This window comes from Amia ocellicauda, chromosome 17, assembly GCF_036373705.1.
Source record: "Amia ocellicauda isolate fAmiCal2 chromosome 17, fAmiCal2.hap1, whole genome shotgun sequence".
In the NCBI taxonomy this organism is placed as follows: Eukaryota; Metazoa; Chordata; class Actinopteri; order Amiiformes; family Amiidae; genus Amia; species Amia ocellicauda.
The window spans coordinates 2,238,460-2,256,189 of NC_089866.1; the positions used below are offsets into that span (position 1 = coordinate 2,238,460).

The window sequence follows — 17,730 nt, forward strand, 5'->3', positions numbered from 1 at the left end:
GTATTATGACACTGTAGGCCTGCGTTTGTCTCCAATTTTGTTGTTTTAAACCCACTGGAGGTCAATGTATAACGGGATCTGGCCCCTTCATTCTCACTTTAGTCCTTCTGGTGTTGTGACAAAGGCGGCAATATCTCCACTCTTATAATCATCAAAGCTGCCTAAAACAATCCTGAGGCACGTTTTGGGACCATTTAGCTGGACGTCCCATCGTAACCTTGCAGGGTGTCCTGTCTTGTAATCCTTCAGCATGGGCACTAAAGCAATAATGAGCCCCGGGGGGCAGGGCCCTCTGCCCGGGTCTGCGGATCCATGTCAGACCACACACTGTGCAGGGGACACCGCTGTGGACATAAGAGCAGAGCCACACCGCCGTCCTGAGAGCAACCATCGCATTGCAAGACGCTACAGATGTGCGTTTTTATCTCATGTACACTCATTTTCTCTCATTTGCACAACACCCCTCTGTATGACCTCATGTACTGTACTTACCTGTGGAAGTTGTAAAAAGTATTATACTATAATTGTTTGGATAATGTAAATCTGAATTTGTAATGTTGGATGTCTTGTACTTAACTGTATTCTTGCACTTTGTATTGCACTGGGATGCCCTGGATAAGGCCGTCTGCCAAGCAATAATAATAATAATAATAATAATAATAATATACCAGACGCGTGGTTTCCTAGAGGCCGATGTGACCGGGGTGGAAGGGGTTACTAGCACAATGACTGAGGTTTAGAAATCACGGTGTTGTTTTTAAACTAGTTATTTATACAATGCATGCACATACTTTGAAGTGCAAGGCTTTTACACAATGGTTAACAATTGTTGTTGTTGTTGTTTAATGCAAAGTCAGCCCCGCACCGCCGTCCTCGCGCTCCCATTTTGTCCCCCCCGCCCCGCGCGTGCTGCTGCTGCACTCCTCCTCTTCCTCCTCCTCCTCCTCCTCTCCTTCTTCTCCTTTTTCTTCCCCCTGTCCCTAAAATGGTGAAGCAGCGGCCCGGCTCCCTCCCCTCCCCGTCTCTCCCCGAGCTGTCGCTGTTTTCCCTGCCAGCCCGTCAGCTGACGCGCCTGTTCACTCCATAGTGGCGCAGGGACACCGCCGCACGGCTCCGTCCATTCACACTTTCCCTCTCGGCGCTTCGGAGGAGGGAGGGAGGAAGAGAGAGAGAGAGGGGACCCAGAGCCGGCCCGTCCCCTCCCGCAGCGCAGCCGCCCGGCCCGGCCCGGCCCCCGCAGCACCGCAAACCCCGACACTGCGGGAGACAAAACGCGTCCGTAAAATAAAAACAACCGGAGTCCGCGTCTCCCAGTCTGCCCCCCCCGGCCGGTTTAAATAGTCCTTTGTTTACATGCAATTCCTTACTCTGCGGAAGGAGGCTCGGCAGCGCTCAGTGATTCCGACCAGCTGTTTCCCGCCTTGAACAGACATCCGATCAGCTGCAAATACACACACGTACATGCGGAGAGAGAGAGAGAGGGAGAGGGAGAGAGAGAGAGAGCGCCGAGGAAACCCCATCAGCTGGAGCAGAGCAACATTACAACTCGCACACTTCCACACGGGCACACGCCATCAAAACACACCTCGGCACGGAGAGACGAGGCAGCGAGGCGCCCGGAGGCAGGACGTGGGAAAGCAGGAGGATCGCGGAGCCGAAACTGGAGAGGAAAGCATGGAGTATTTTATGGTGCCGAGTCAAAAGGTGCCCTCTTTACAGCACTTCAGGAAGACGGAGAAGGAGGTGATCGGCGGGCTGTGCAGGTGTGTATGCACCCGTTTCGTGTGCGTTGTTGTTTTTCTTTCCACCCCCATTGTAGTGTCGTTGTGCGGGGCGGCGTGCGGGGCAGCCCGTGTTGTTGTGCGTGCGTGCGGGACGGGGCCACGCGGCTGGGCGGCGAGTGCGTGATGCGCGCGGGGACGGCGGCGGGCTGTGCGGTGGCCGCTTTATTAATTTCGCGGTGAAACGGGACGCATTTTGTGCCCGACAAACACAACCCACGTGGTTTGGTGCACACCATGCTGCTGCCCCGGGGCTGCGCGGCGCTCACTCCGGCGCACGGCGGCTCTGTCCCGAAATGGGCTGCCCTCCTGCCCGCCGAGCTCGGGGTGTTTCAGGAAGGGGGCTCTGGAGGGGGTGGTTACGGCCGCGGTGGCCCTGGCTGTGGCGTGGGGGGCTCCGCGGCGTGGCGAGGGGGGACGGGAGGCATTGTGGCTCTGCGGCCATGCTTGTGGTGCGCGCTGCTGCACGGGAGGACCTGCGTGTTTTGAACGGACATTTGCTCGCTGTTCGGGCGGAGAAATCCGGGCAAATCGCCCCCCGACCCACACTTCGGTGTCCGCTCCGCTCGGACACGGGTCCCGCCGGGCCGATCCGCCGGTTCCGACCCGGTTTTACCGAGTCGCGCAGCCGCTGCCCGCCGCGCCGCTCAGCCACGCTGCCTGCGCTCGGCGGAGGAAGCTGCCTCGCATTGTTCTTAATGGCGTAGGGTGGCTGCAGCGCCGGGGGCGGCCTGTGGCGGATTTGACGGGTAACTCTCTCCTCGGGAGCGGGGGGCTCTCGACTCGGGGGTCCGGGTCTGCTTGGGGACACGGTTCGGGCCCGGGGAGAGACGTATTAAGCGGTATTTTAATAAAAGGGGGTGTGTATTGTGCAGCAGGCCCGTCAATGCGTCTGCAGCCCTGGCGGAGAGGGAGGCGGAGGGATCGGGCCCGGCTGTGATGTAGTGGGAAATGTAGTTCTTCCAGAGACGAACTGCATCTTGGGAGTTGGAGGACTTGAGTCTGGTCGTGCTGCAAGGTTTTCTGTTGGTCATGCCTGTCCTGCGTGACGGACAACTTATTGAAAAAGAGAATAAGGACCTGTATAAACGCCCTTGAGGAATATGCAATCGTCCGCTCAGAGATTGCACACAAAACCGATACTATGTGTTTCTGTTACTGGATGTTTAAACATCTGTTTTGAAAAGGTTTGAATAGCAGGGTCCCAGCAGCACGTTTTACGTATCATCCTAGTAGTGAAGCAGGAGTAATAATACCACAACTCTGCAGAAGCAACACAACGACGCATAGGAAGTTGCTCTTTCGCAATTGCTCACTTCCATTTTCATTAAGACTTGGAGGTTGTGTGTGTGTGGGGGGGTGCACGTCAATACAGTGTAATTGGATCTAAAATCAGCGTCCAGCTCTGAGTTATTTATATAAAAACAAAACCACTCATTTGAACATGCAGTCCCCTGTCAGCCAGCAGAGAGAGAAGCCTGGCTCATATCAACACTCGCACCCAGACCTGAGCCAGGCCATGTCAGTGTGGCACTTTCTCTGTACCCCGGCATGGAGTATAACTTACACAGGAGACAAATGCAATGACTGTCTGGTATTTACACCTTCATTTCCACCCAACCCTATGTAATAAAGTGTTGTGATCCCTATGCCTTCGATTATGTGCTTCCTCCAAATTCTAAGCTCTTGTGATTTTATTGGGAGTCTCAGGTGCATTTGAAAGTGCCATCCACAGAGATGGCTGTCGTAAATACATAAAAATATTGGGAGACCTTGATCCATTGCACAGGGCATGTACACCTTTTCATTAAGGCAGATGTATAAGAAATGCACAGAGTAGAACACAAGAATAATAGAAACTCGTTAGCCATGTGATTGTGTGCTCAGCAATGTTCTCTGACATTCCAGTGTGACGCTGAGAGAGAGAGAGAGGGAGAGGATCTTGCTCTGTTGTCTCTTCTCTTCTCTTCTCACACTCCCAGCGGTCCGCACCCTCCCCTTTACGCTCCACAGAGGCACACATATTTGGCATGGACAGGCAGAACGAGAGAGTACACAGCAGATCCACACACCGATTAAGGTTTTCCCATGCCGTCACCTGGCTTTCTGCGGGAAACCGGGGGAGTGGAAGAAGCGATCGCCTGGCCTGTTCTGTTGTTGGGTTTTAGTTCGCTAGCAAAGCCAGAGAAAATGCCAGAAAGTCCTTCGACCCTGTAAAGAAACAGAGAGAGCGTTCGATACAAGAACGAACTTGGAAAACATGGAAATGTTGCCTAAATATGTATCGGGGTGTAAGATATGCGGTGGCACTGACTGCAGTTGCCACTTTGCTTGCAAACCGTGCGCCACAATGCCTTGCCTTTTTAATGTTTTATTGTTTGGAAGGCGCATCAATAATTGCCTCCGTGTCCACCCATCACTGCCAGTGGTGTGGTGTTAATCAAGTTAAGAAAATTGGCGTGTGTTGTGTAAGACAGCCAAAGGACACAACTTCTTTCCATCCATGATTTCAATCAATAACACTGTGAACTGGTAGACTATTCCTTCTACAACTGGATTAATCATACTGTAGAAATGGTCCCCAAGACTAGTGAAGCCGTTTTTAAATTGTAACTCTGTAAACGTGTAAATACTGCTGCAGTGAGGAGAGCACGAGCACAGTGTTGCACGGCTAAACTGTGGTACGGCCTGGTCAAAGTGTCTCTGACATGGTGGAGTGGTGGTGGTGGTATAGGATGCATTTTGAGATTTGGCTAAAGTGTTAATATGAGGCCATGAAAAGGCAGCAATGATGTATTTTCTGTTTGTTAGTGTAACCCTACCCTGCCCACTCTGCCTGCAGAGTACCTCCACCCAGTTCTTAGGATAACTGGGGGCTGTGGATCTGCTGTAAATAAAGGGAGGTTATCATTGGATAAAGGATGGAGAATTAAAAACAAACGAGGAGAATCCTGGCTCTCAGCAGTAGATGGTGAATTAGCTGATCTGTTTTGTTTTGTTTTTCTTCCGTTATCTTAAAAATTGGTGCGCTGCCTCCACCCCGGTAATGCCAACACAAAGAAGTGCCACTATACAGTTAACCGGGGGAAAAATATAAAACACCCCCAAACATTCAGCAAGTAAGTAACAACAACACAAATAATACCTGTAGTATTAACAAAACACTTTAAAGCAACTAGTACTTTTTAAGTTACTACAAAACAATAAGCGGCACACTGAGTTGTTGTTAATTTTGTTGCGTTATTAATAATAATAATAATAATGCAACAAAATTAAAACCAAGGCATGTAGTGCATTTAACTTTTACCTCACCCTAGCAATAATAATAATAACAATAATAGCAATACACACAAATTTAGTTAACAATAAGTAAATAAATAAGTAAGTAAATAAATGGCCAAAAGTCCCGATAGGTTGAATCCCTTGCACTTTTGTTTCAAATTTGGTGGAGATCTCAAAATAATAATAAGAATGGGGAAAAACAGAGAAAAAAAAAAAAGTCCAAACTGTCCTCTTAGGCCTCGCTGCTGCTTAATCAAATTGTACTGCAGAAAATAACTCTTCACCTCGGTTATACACAACACAGTTCAATGAGGACTTATTCACTCAGACAAAAATATAATTGAAGTAATTAAAAACACAGTCCCGCCAGCTGACTAAACGTAACTCAATATATAAACACGCCCCAACCACAAACTCACGCCACCTACTCACGACACAGCCAGCGGGTCCGAGTTATTCCCAGCCGCTTGTCCGGACTCCCGTGCCGGTCAGCGCCAACAGACCTTCACCAGTCGTCGGTCCTTCCTTCCTCTCGCCGCTGATTCCCAGAGATGTACTTTTGGTTTATTTTTTTTTACATACATGTACATAACTTATCAATCTACAAGATGTGATTGGTCAGATCCAATCAGCCTCATTTTAAACAACCCAAATTGCAGTTAAAATGGGGGGGCAAAATAGACGCTAAACGCTTTGCCAAGCCAGCGGGTAACAGGCAGTTACATTTTTAAGTTCTTAAAACAAAACAAAAAAACAGACACGGTACAGGCCCAGGAGGGTGGGTTTACATCTCAGACAGCATGCATATGTACACAGAAGCAATACAACAGACAGTTGTCAACAAAAGCACATTGTACAGGGTATTACACTAGCATTTATGTTTTAAGTGAGTTTGGGAGCTCGAGGGGGGAGATTGTGTAAAGCACTGATCCAGGGGGAGAAATCTGTATCGCTGTGATGGCTCGGCCTGTTGGCGCCGGGTGATAGGGTTGGTTCTTGCAAACAGATTGTTTCACTGAGAGACACATGGGAGGCCGTGCCTGTTAAACGGCAAAACCGCAGGTCAGTAATGCTCACGTCGGATTTCCATGGGGAATTTTCTTCTCGTAAGTCTGAGAGGGCAAGACAGAGACACCCAGTGCTTTGTTGGCCTTTGTACTGCGCTGTCAGTTTGGGAAGGAAATGGAAAGATTAGTACTGACGGCTGATCTATCTATCCATCTATATAGATGTTATGTTGTTTTTTTTAACATCCCAAAACAATATCTTGGCACGCAGTGGTGTTTGGCTGACATTCATGCTACTCACGGTCGTTGCGAAAGAGGTTGCATTGTTGCAAAACAAATATAAACAAATGAATCGAGTGCAGCTCAGCTGACATGATTTACCTTTCAACACTGCCTGCTGATTGCAGTGGGCCCGCTCTTCCCCTCCTTTATTATTTTTATAATATTTCCCACCTGCAGCTTTTGTACAGAGTATGACGATCTGGGATTTTGCAAGTTTCAGAACATTACTGGTCACTATAGTTTTGGTGCCACGGCGTTGGGGTTGAAAGGGCAGTTTTTGTCAGTGGGTGATGAGAGTGGGGCTGTCCGTGTCCTCGGACCACTCTGGCGATCAGCTGGTCTGAGATTTGTGCTGTGTGTGTGTTTCCTAATGCAGCTGAGCTAAAGTCCCCTTCTCTTCCAATCTGTGCAGTCGAGCTGCTCTGCACGCCGTGTCTGCGCAGATCCCCCGGGCCATGTGTCAGGACTGCAGCTGATTTTTCACTGCTGTCTCCCAGAGAGCAGGGGCCCCGGCGTGTGCAGGGCCCAGTGAGGCTGGTCACACTGCGGCCTGAGCTTTTGGTAATGAACTGTCGAACACATTGCTGGGACCTACATGCTGTGGATGATGTTGGTGTGAACATAAATATTCATACAGAGTTCATAAAGCTTTCCCACGATAAATGTACTACAGTCACGTTTGAATATGACCATCTGAAATGAGACTGAGACTGTTGCCACAGCACCCCCTCTGCCTGGGATCATAGGTAACTGATGTCATGAATCTTCACTGCCCTCCTCTCGGTTTACCCCACAGTAAAGCTTCTGAGCGTGAAGGCACCCCCCCCTTTGTTTTCTTCTCCTTTCCTCTGGCTCATGTTCATTGTGTGAGGCTGTCTAAGCCGTGCAATGTCACTCCGGGGTTGAAGCACTCAGGCAGAGCCGTGCACTTTGTGGACTGATGGTTCAGGGTCCTCTCCAAAGGTCGGAGGTCACGGGTGGAATCGGAGACGGTTACTTTTGACTGATCGTTTGACGCTCCAGGTCGTCTCTTGATTATGGAATGTCCTAAGCCCCCCACTGCTGCTGTGATTTGATCCTTACTGAAGTATTTTACTAATGACTAGTTTTGCAAGGACCCTAACAAAGGGAAGTAAATAGGGTTGTGTCCAACAGCTGGGGGTGTGTGGTTGATTCTGTTTTCTGGAAAAACAAACAAATAGAGAAAAAATGATTTGCTTTGTCTTCGGTCTTATAGTTGTTTTTTCAACTGAGAAGAAGCGTCCATCTTGTTATAACTGTTATGTGAGAACTTTGCTGTCTCTTGGTCACTGGTCATCTAACTGTGCCCCGTTTTCTCTCTCCCGCAGCCTTGCCAACATTCCTCTGACCCCTGAGACGCAGCGCGACCAGGAGCGGCGCATCCGGCGAGAGATCGCCAACAGCAACGAGCGACGCCGCATGCAGAGCATCAACGCTGGCTTCCAGTCGCTCAAGACGCTCATTCCACACACAGACGGCGAGAAGCTCAGCAAGGTGGGTGGGGCAGCGCCGGGGTGGGGATGGGCGATTCTGCCGTTTCTGAAACCTAGAAGGCCAGGTCTTGCCGGTGGGACGGGTGTTTGTTAGCCATGTGCTCCCTGGGGAGGGGATCCAGACGTGTTGTTGTTGATAAACAGATGGGTGGATGAATTGATGGTTAAATCGGGCTGTTGGGGAAGTTGCGGTCGGCCAGATGGGGAAAGCCAGGGGTAGGATTAACTCAAGGCGCTGGGCTGCATCCACCCTGGTCTTCCTGGTAGTGCTGGGGGGTATTTTGACCTCGGTGTATCGTGTATCTGCATGCTGAAGCCTGGTCTGTACTGAGGCCCTGTGCTCTGGTCTGGTCACGCTCACCGGTGGGGTGGCTGATGGCTGGAGACTCTCTGAACCACACAGGGCTGGTCAGGTCAGAGGTCGTGAATTCCTTCAGGCCTTGCCATGTCCTGCCCATCCTCTCCCTGCCTGTTTGTGCAGCTGCAGGGCCCGGACTCTGGCCAAGTGGGAGGACAGGGCTTCCCCCTCCATTCGGCCGTCGATGCTGTACCTTTTCAGAGTTTTTTGGAACCCCGGTCTCGTTCACAGACGTGCTCTTTTAAAGTTGTGTTTGCAATCTTTCTGTCGTTGTGCTTTTGTCTCTAGTGTCTCGATGATGCATTGCGTGTTTTATTATATGTATATATGCCAGTAGACTAGTCGGATTTGCTCTTCGCTGTTCCACTGGCCTGATTGTCTTCAGCAGATTTGAGGAAATCGTGACCGATGCTGCGGTCGAGGCTGTGTTTTTAGTCGTCTGGTTGTCCAGTCAGTCAGGTTGTGGCATGAGTTGTTTGTTTTAAGCCGGCATTGACTAATGCTTCGGTCTTGCCGGCTGTGAGAGAATCTCTCCGAGTCTGCCAGGAGGTGAGGCGAGTGGTGCGCTCCGAGCGAGGAATGCCTTTGTCACCCTGTAATCAGACTCCAGTGAGACGCCCCCGCTGACCTGAAAGAGGAAGTAGTGCAAGATGCGAGAGCCTTCTTCACAGGGGGGCCACTGTCGCAGTAGCCCGGGGGTAGCCAACCTGGGCTGTGCCTCTGCACCAATCGTCTCGCTCGCTTGCGGCGCCGTGCAGCCCCCTGGTCACACCCTGCCATTTTGGTCCCGTAACAAAGCAGCGTTGTGAAAGGAGTTGGCAGCTGTGGTTTGGCTTACTTTTTTTAGCCCCAGCTGAAGGCATGCCTGGGGTGTCTTAAAGCATGGCTTACTATTTCAGTTCTTTGTTTTTGTGGTTTAGTTGCCAGACTCTAGCAAGTTAATGCGCTGCAGACCGCGAGTGTCTTCCGTTTCAGCGCTGGCAGTGAGTGGCAATCGGGCCTACGGGCCCGTTTTCAGACATTGTTGGTTACCTGCTGTTCGCATTGCAGTGAGAAGTGTAGGTTTCACTTCCAGCTCCTTTTACTCCCCAAGGGCTCCCCTGCGTTTTGGAAAAAAGGGTTCAGATCCACGTGGGTTTGTGACTAATCCCAGATATCACGCTCAGATATAAGGTGCTCCGTTATTTCATCTCATTACGGTAATCTGGTGTATCAACAGCCAAAGATATACAGTGCCTTTATTTTATTTTTATTTTTTTTATAAGTGATCCAATTTCGATGCGTCACAGATTTAAAATGCCCAAGTTTTTACAAACACAAAAGCCCCATTGTTGTTGTTGTTGTCATTATATGTTGAGTTGCGGTGTGAATTCGGCATGCCTTCACATCGGCTCTGAGTCACGGGCTCCTGGGACACGTGCTGTGGCGACAGAACCGCCGGTGTCGCCGATTGTGGGGGAATTCGGGCGTGCCTTCTGGTTCTGACTCGGGCCATTCGGAGGAACAAGTGGCAAAAAAACTCCAGGGAAGAAGCGTTTGTTTTCCTCTATTTCTCCATGTATAAAAGTTTTGCAGACCCAGCACGGGGAATGAAAGTTGGAATTGATAGTAACAAACTGCACCACATGGGGGTGTTTCTGGGCTCTTTGTTACAGTGACTGTAGTGCAGCAGCACGGGCATGGCTGTCCAAGTGCAGACTGGACTGGTTCAGTCATTGTGACAGAGCGCTGTGTAGAGGAGGGCGATCCCTCTCTCATAGTGACCGTACTGGGGCAGAAAGGGAAGAGTGCCACCTACTGATTAAACCGCGACATGTGTGTGTGAGTGCGTGCATCTGTTTTTTGTTCTTCTTTTCCAAGTATATCCAAGTGTCCATACAATCTTATCTGAACTCAAGTATTCATCCATCAGGCTGCTTGGCGATGTCTAACTATGTGAGAGAGCGAGAGAGGGATGAAGAGAGAGTCAGTCAGTCCATTGCTGTCGGGCCCAGTGATCAGCACTCACAATCTCACCTCACTAGTCTCTACCTTTTGACCACCGTTGGCCATAGACCAATAATAATGGGAAACGCCAGAACGCTTCCCCTGTAGCCTCGATAGCCAAACGTGTCTTATACGTGAACGCTGTTAACACAGGACTGAATGCCCGGCGCCAGTCTGGAGGCAGCAGGGCCGAGTGGCCTGGGTGTCACTGATCGAACGCCCAGGCCTGTTTTCATCACCATCAGACAGGGAGAGCCCAGAGGGGCGGCCGGCGGCTCCAGACACGTCCAAACGCAATCCTCGGCCCAGGCGCCCCCTCCCCCCCCCGCAGCCCAGCCATGCTCACACTAATCCAGACTGACCCGGACGTATCCAAAAATGCCAGAGGACAGGGGAGGGTGGGGGTGCAGATGACATGTCTAAAGGATGCGTCTCTGCCGCTCAAGGGTGTTTATCTTGAACATGTGACAGGATTGCATAGACTTTTATTTATTTTGTTATTTTCGAGCAACACTGAGGGTTTTTTAAGGTCAGAGTTTCCCAGCAATGCTGTGTTTGGATGGCTGGGCTTGACCAGAAGGTGATTGTGAAGTTCTTGCTGTGTTAGTCCTGTCTGCAGACATGTTTGTTTGCGCCCATCGGAGGGAGACTCTGTCGACAGCCATAGGGGTGCGTGTTTCCATCAAAGGGATGCAAAGGGTGTAGTGGCTTCTGTGGAGAGAGCAGTCTTGCACGATGATCTGAGGGTGTCGTCTTGGCCTGGATGCACTCATCGATGCGGGTCTTAATATTTGACTTCCTCCTCTTCCCCCCCCCCCCCCAGGCGGCCATCCTCCAGCAGACGGCCGAGTACATCTTCTCTCTTGAGCAGGAGAAGACACGACTGCTGCAGCAGAACACGCAGCTCAAGCGTTTCATCCAGGTGAGCCCCGTGTGGCAACACGAGCAGCGCCGCCTCGATCGGCAGCTTGTGTTTGTCCTCCCGTGGGGTGGGGGGGTAGTGTGTAGAGCGTAAATAAGTGCGCCTGGCTCTCTGCTGTTGGCATGCTTTCTCTGGAGGCCTTGTAGGTCTCTGACCAGGTTTATTGTCCTCTGAAGTCTTAGTATGAATCCTGTGGCGCCGTGCATGTGGATGCCTGGAGGCGGGGGCTGTGCTTGGCTCTGGGCCGGTGGAGGGGTGCCAGCTGTGCCCGTCTCCTCCCCGCTCGGCTGCGCAGGGCTGATCTGTCACTCAGAGCTGTGCCACCAGCTGGGGCCCGAGCCGCCTCCTGCAGCCGCTTGGCTTCGGTGTCTTTAGAGATGGGCCGACGGCACTGAATACATCAGTCTGCCGTGCCGTTTAACAGCGACGTGGCATCAGCTGGCATCGATTTCATCTTTGTTTACATATAAAGATGCAAAGGTCTGGGCTGAGACGCATCCCCCCGACTAGGATAATAAAACCTAAACTTCACAACCTCCCCCTGCAGGAGTTCAGTGGCTCATCACCGAAGCGGAGACGCGCCGAGGAGAAGGATGAGGGCATCGGCTCCCCGGACATCCTGGAGGAGGAGAAGGTGGAGGACCTGCGCCGTGAGATGATCGAGCTCCGGCAGCAGCTGGACAAGGAGCGCAGCGTCCGGATGATGCTGGAGGAGCAGGTGAGCCACGGACGCTGCGCCTCACACGCAACACACGCACCGCACACGGCCCCCTGTCAGGACGACAGTGAATCTGGCATGTCTGATTTCGGGTCCGTTTAAAGCTTTCCAATCCTCTGTTTGGGGAAGCGGGTGTGTGGTGAGCGCTGGTGGGTGGGGGGGGGCAGTGCGCTGGGTCGAGAGTAGGGCTCACTGAGGAGAGGGATGACACGTCGGGCCGTGAGAGGAATTACTGTGGTCTGGGGCTGCTTGTGTTGTAATACACCCTCGGTAGGGAGAACTGGATCATTCTTTTGGAGCTGCTCATTTTTACCAGTAGGCCTCCGTCGCACGCATCTCGGTGTGGTTTTAACACCGAGCCGATTGCAGGGTCCCAAGTCGCTCGAGACGTCCGTAGGGCCTGTAGGGATCTGGTGTAGCACAGGGCGTGTGTGTGGGGTCGGTGCCGCTGTCTGAAGCCTGTCCTCCTCACCACCACCTCGGCAGATCCGCTCCCTGGAGGCGCACGTGTACCCCGAGAAGCTGAAGGTGATTGCGCAGCAGGTGCAGGTGCAGCAGGCCCACGAGCAGGACACCCGGCAGCGCCTGCAGCAGCACGAGCGTCTGGAGAGAGAGACTCCGCCCCCCCGGCCCGCCCAGGTCAGGCTCTGACACTCACGCACACGCACAGACGTGTGTCCGACGGCACTCTCTCACCCGCCATCCCCCTACGAAGCGTGAACCCCAGGCGCTGCCGGCACGGCACAGCACGGCACGGCCAATCAAAGTTCAGCGTTCATGTGGCATGTGGCAGAGGAACGTAGTCTCGGGCCGTAGCGCCGCTGCCGCCGTCGGGCAGCTGTGGCTGAGACTGAGGGCCCCCCCGTATCCGTGGCAGGGGCAGTTTGTACCGGACTGTTTTAATTGAGAAAAAGGGTGAATTGGTAGTTATGAAATTGGGTTTTAGTGGTTTGCAGTCTCTGAAAGACAAACACTTGGCCCCGTTGTGTGATCTGGGGAGCAGCCCTGCATTGTCAGCGTCATCCACAAGGGGGATTAGAGAGCAGGGAAGCAGGAGGGAAATTATTTATATTAAAATTAAAAAGTAAGATGTGTGGGGGGGGGCAGAGGGGCTGTGTCGGCTGTGTCCGGTGTGCTCACGGCGCGTGACTCGGTTGTGTTGTGGTGCTGACTGACTGACTGACTGACTGACTGACTGACTGACTGACTGACTGACTGACTGACTGACTGACTCTCTCTCTCCGTCTCTCTCAGGTCTTGCCCCCCGTCACGCCCCCGGCCCCCACCCACCACCCCACAGTCATCGTCCCCGCCCCGGCGCTGCCCCCCCCACCACATCACGTCACCGTGGTCACCATGGGCCCCGCCTCCGTCATCAACACGGTGTCAACGTCACGGCAGAACCTGGACACCATCGTGCAGGTGAGCGACGGTGCCGGCAGACGGTCAAACCGCTTCCCCGACAGGCTGCGGCTGAGTCAGCCGGACAGTCACCCAGCCGCTGCAAGGAGGGCCGAGTGTGACGCCGTGTCGCTTCTTGTGTCCGCAGGCCATCCAGCACATTGAGGGCACGCAGGAGAAGGCCGGCACGGACGAGGAGCAGCGGCGCGCGGTGATCGTGACGCCAAGCCGCGGCCTCCCCGACGCCCCGGACTCGGACACTGCCTCCGACAGCGAGGGGCCCGGCGAGGCAGAGCTGCCCTGATCAGGAGTGGGAGGGGGAGGGAAGCAAAGAAAGACAGCCCCCCTGACACACACACACACAATCCCTCCACGCCCCACCGTATCTCCTCCCACACACACACACACACACACACACACACACACGCATGCACTCGCACACAGAGGCTGTGCCACTCTGCTGGGGACGGGGTGCGCAGCGCTCAGCCTGGGCTGCGATTCGAACACGGCCACCTGTCTGTCTGTCTATCTGTCCATCAGGCCACCATCTCCAATACTGTACAACTTACAAAACCGTAAGAGCCCTACAAAGATGCCCTACCCCCCCCACCGCCCCCTGCCTCCTTTTACAACTGTTGTTTGTTTGTTTTTTGTATTTGAAAACGTCCCGGGGAGGCTTTGTACAGCTTGACACTGTGAGAATCTCAATGTTTTGGTTTTGTTCAGTTTTTATTTCTTCAGCTCTTCCCACCTCAGGCTTTGGGTTGAGGAAACGATCCTCCCTACAGTAGCCCTGCCCGCCTCCCCCCGCTGGCCCGTGTCTTTCACAGAGTGCTTCGAACCCCCCCTTATTGGAAAAATAGCATCGAAAGTCTCGTATACTTTCTCATTCGAGATGTAAAGACTGCCAAAGACTGTGCCTTCCATAGGTGTAGATGTTAAAATGTCCACCAAATATCTATGGTTTCTGCCGTGTGGCCGGGACCTGACCGTCACCGGGGATAAAACGCCACTTATCATAAACCTAAGGCCGGCTTTTAATTTGTCTCTGTTGTACAGCCAGCAGCTGGAGACAATTCCCAAGAGGACAGGTTCGCACGTTCGTCTTCAAAGTCCCACTTTTGGGGAAACGTGCAAAAAACAGGAAACAATCTCCCGTTTTTTTGTTCTCTTTACCAAATATCATGGTGTGTGGCCGCCGTAACCGGACTGCACCGTTTGGCGCTGTGTAGCAGCGGACTCCGTGTCCCGAATCGCACTCTGCCGGCTGCAGGGGCAGTGAGACGGGCTCGGGGGGGGGGGACGCCTACGCTGCCCTCGCTCGTGGCCGAAGTCCCTCCCCCACACAGCGTGTCCCGCGGCGGGTTTCCACTGGGCGCTCGATGTATCGTTTACATTTCCGAAGCTGCCAGCCTTTTCCGTTCAGCGTGGTCGAACTCCGTGGTGCTGCTTTCTGACGCCGCAGTGGAATCCACCACGATCCCCGGTGCCGCCGGCGCTGGTTATTGTTCTGATCTGTCGCAGTGAATAAGCTATCCTACCGTTGTGCGGCTTTGAGGAACGACGTGATACTAAGTAGGTGTTTTTGTTTTGTTTTTAAGGGTTAACCTGGGCCTTTACAGAGAGTCGTATGTGTGTGTGTGTGTGTGTCTCCTGCTTGTCCCGTGTGCGTGTCGTGTGTGTACACAGCTGCTGTGTTTACAGGGCCCCCGGGGGCCACTCCGTCTCTCGCAAGGAGAGTTCGCGGCGGGGGGGGAGGCCTGTGCCGCGGCCGACGCCTGTCTGTGTCGGCGGACCTATCTATGCATGCTCACACGCACAATCATTTCTCGACGGCCTGCAGCTCCCGCGCTGCTGCCCTCTAGCTGCCGCCAGTCTCACACCGATGGGCGCGTCTCTCAGAGCTCGCCCGGATGAACCCTAGTGACGGCGGCTCCCTGCGAGTGGCGGAGCCGGTCTGAATGACCCCTGACCCCCATCCTCATCTCCCGAGAGGCTGCTGTATATTGGAAAAAGGCATTGGTTTTTGTGACATGAATTCAATCATCTGTAAGTCTGTTGTTGTTGATTAAGTTTGTCTCGGCTACGAGTGTGTATGACAATAACAGGAGCCCTGGTGCGTGAGCCTGGCGTTACTCTAGAGTGCGAGTGAAGTCATTTTAAAACCTTTTGAATAATTTGTGGAAAGGCAGTGCCCTGTGGCCGGATGGGACATTTTGTGATTGTAAATATTCTGGCATGTGGAACGCAATTAATTCCACTTGTCAGTTGTGGCCCTCCAGGACTTTTAGGCACTAGGTTAAGAGGTGTGTGTGTGTGTGTGTGTGTGTGTGTGTGTGGGTATATGTGCGAGACTTACACACAGATGGTGTGTAGAAATACTCCCTGCTTCCTGGTTTGGTGTGTTTTATGGCAATATGCCCAATATAACCCTAAACATGGAAACCTTTAGGTAACACATAAAAATAATACTAAACCCAAAACAATAGTGGCAAACGAGAAACAAATAGATTTAATAAACTAATAAACGCATCTCTATATAAGAGTTAGCGTTGCGCCAGCAGTTCTGTTGAAAGAAAGACCGAATCAATGGTGTCCCTCGGTGAACAGCCTTGTGGGTTCAGTAACGCATCACTTCCTGCTGTGAGGAGCTGGCTTCCTGTCCAGCAGGGCGGGGCATCGTGTCATTCCTTACTGTGCTGTCCCACGGCCCGACACCACCACGACGCCATGTTTTTAGGCACAGTTGGTGTTATGTGACCAGAGTCACACAGCAGTCAACAACTAAGACTTTTATATCCATTTAGAATCGGTTTATTTTATGTGTTTTTGGTGCTGGACGTTCTCTGGCCCAGAGGAGAACCGTCCCGAGCATCGGCCGCTCTTCCTGTCCTGATCCAGATCTCTCTCTGTTGGGGGGGCTTTTCTATCACCGCTAGAGCAACTACAGAGCGGTTTTAATTATGGCTCTCCTCCTCTCTCTTCACCAAGCGCTTATCATGATGCGGCTCAGGTGTAGTTTGTCTGTTTCCGCCCCCGCCCCCCCCCCACCCCCTTGTTTGCCACCACTACCGTTAGGAGGGTCTCCCCTGGTCTTCTGAGGTTGAGGGGCCGCAGCAGGGTGGGCCGGGGGTCCGGGCTGGACAGAGGGCATGTTGAGATTTAAGCGGAGAGTGGGGGGAATATACGTGACTTTAGGCCACTTCCTCAAATCAGTCTTCGTCCTTCGGTGTGTGAACTGTACTGGGGCTCCCGGCGTGTTTTTATTTCATGTTTTTATGTCTTTGGATCGATTCCCGCTTAACAAAACCCAGAAACCGCGCGCAATATACTTTCAGCCAAGAACTGGATCAGGATATTAGTTTCTACAGCGAACACTCGCTACATTTCCTCTACTGAAGCTGCAAGGTTTGTTTTTTTTATGTTGTTTTTTTGTGTTTTTTCCTGTAAAATCTTTATTGTGTTCAAGACATCAGATACATATCAAAGGCTGGTGAACGAGATGCTGAAATGGGATAATGAATTGATAATGAAGCACTTACGTCGGAGGATTATTTTTTTTTAAAGGAATACTAGTTGATTTAAAGCTCTTGTTGTTGTTGTTGATGTTGTGAGTGTAAGCCCAGCGGTCGTGTAAACACCCCCCCACTCCCACTCTAATCAGTCTGTCCGTGAGTCTCACTGGACTTGTATAGCGTCTCTCTCTCTTTCTCTGTATTTCTCTTTGGTTCGTTCTTCCCCTCCAGTTTATTACACTTGTTTTTTTTTGTTGTATTTTTTTTGTTTTTCGTTTGTTAAACAGAATAAGTCCTTGTGGTCGTCGAGAAGCTATTATATTTTGTTTAAAAAAAAAAACTTGGGGAAAAAAAAAAAGAGGCGTGTGCCTTTGTAAAGAAAGATAATAAAGTTTGTACTTTGTTTTTTAGACATTTTGTGTTTCTGGGTCTGGTTTTTCTGGAGTCCGATTACTTCCTGTGAGAGACGCACGCTTAGGGCTGTGGCCGAACAGCAGGCATTGGGAAGATGGGCATTCCAGCGGGTCGGGGGGGAGTGTATTTCCATTACTCACTCTGTCTGACGGCTGCTAACATCCGACTCGGCGCCTGTGGTGTTTGAAATGGTGGCTCCTGGGGAACGGACAGCAGACCCAGGCACGCTCCAAGTTCTCCACACCCCCGACACCTGGGCTGACACCTGGGCTGCAACCTGCGAGTGAAACGGCCAAACGGAAAGCACCGGGTCCTATATTCCTGGTTTGAGGCTGAGTAGTGTCCGTGTGTGTGCACACATTATCACATTCCTACTGATGTAAGCAGCGGCAGCAACATCCACAAAACGCCAGGGTGCAGAAGAATGGAGGATTGCAGATGTGTGGCAGATGTTCATGCTCACTGTGTGCCACGACGGAGCTTGGCACTCTTCAGATTTGAGGAATTTTTTTTTGGTGGCTTTAGACGGTAGGTTTTGCTAGGTAGGTCA

At 52.0% G+C, this 17,730-nt stretch overlaps 1 protein-coding gene across 2 annotated transcripts; it reads left to right on the forward strand.

Moving 5' to 3' along the window:
- Positions 1–1,029: 1,029 nt before the first annotated feature.
- tfap4 (transcription factor AP-4 (activating enhancer binding protein 4)) lies at positions 1,030–17,178 on the forward strand. Of its 2 annotated transcripts, XM_066688981.1 has the most exons (7): positions 1,030–1,763; positions 7,702–7,867; positions 11,034–11,132; positions 11,680–11,850; positions 12,337–12,489; positions 13,105–13,272; positions 13,400–17,178. In XM_066688981.1, the coding sequence occupies exons 1-7, from the start codon at positions 1,462–1,464 to the stop codon at positions 13,553–13,555; spliced, it is 1,215 nt and encodes a 404-aa protein (XP_066545078.1). In that variant the 5' UTR covers positions 1,030–1,461; the 3' UTR covers positions 13,556–17,178. The 2 variants fall into 2 exon arrangements, with proteins under 2 accessions (XP_066545078.1, XP_066545079.1); XM_066688982.1 differs by lacking the exon at positions 12,337–12,489 and having other exon boundaries at positions 1,043–1,763.
- The last annotated feature ends 552 nt before the right edge of the window (positions 17,179–17,730 follow it).

What these genes read in the sequence shown, in the direction of transcription:
- tfap4 (XM_066688981.1), top strand. Translation starts at nt 1,462, where the DNA reads ATGCGGAGAGAGAGAGAGAGGGAGAGGGAGAGAGAGAGAGAGCGCCGA. An exon ending in ACGGCGAGAAGCTCAGCAAG is followed by an intron (nt 7,868 to 11,033) that starts GTGGGTGGGGCA and finishes CCCCCCCCCCAG; the next exon opens with GCGGCCATCCTCCAGCAGAC. An exon ending in AGCTCAAGCGTTTCATCCAG is followed by an intron (nt 11,133 to 11,679) that starts GTGAGCCCCGTG and finishes CTCCCCCTGCAG; the next exon opens with GAGTTCAGTGGCTCATCACC.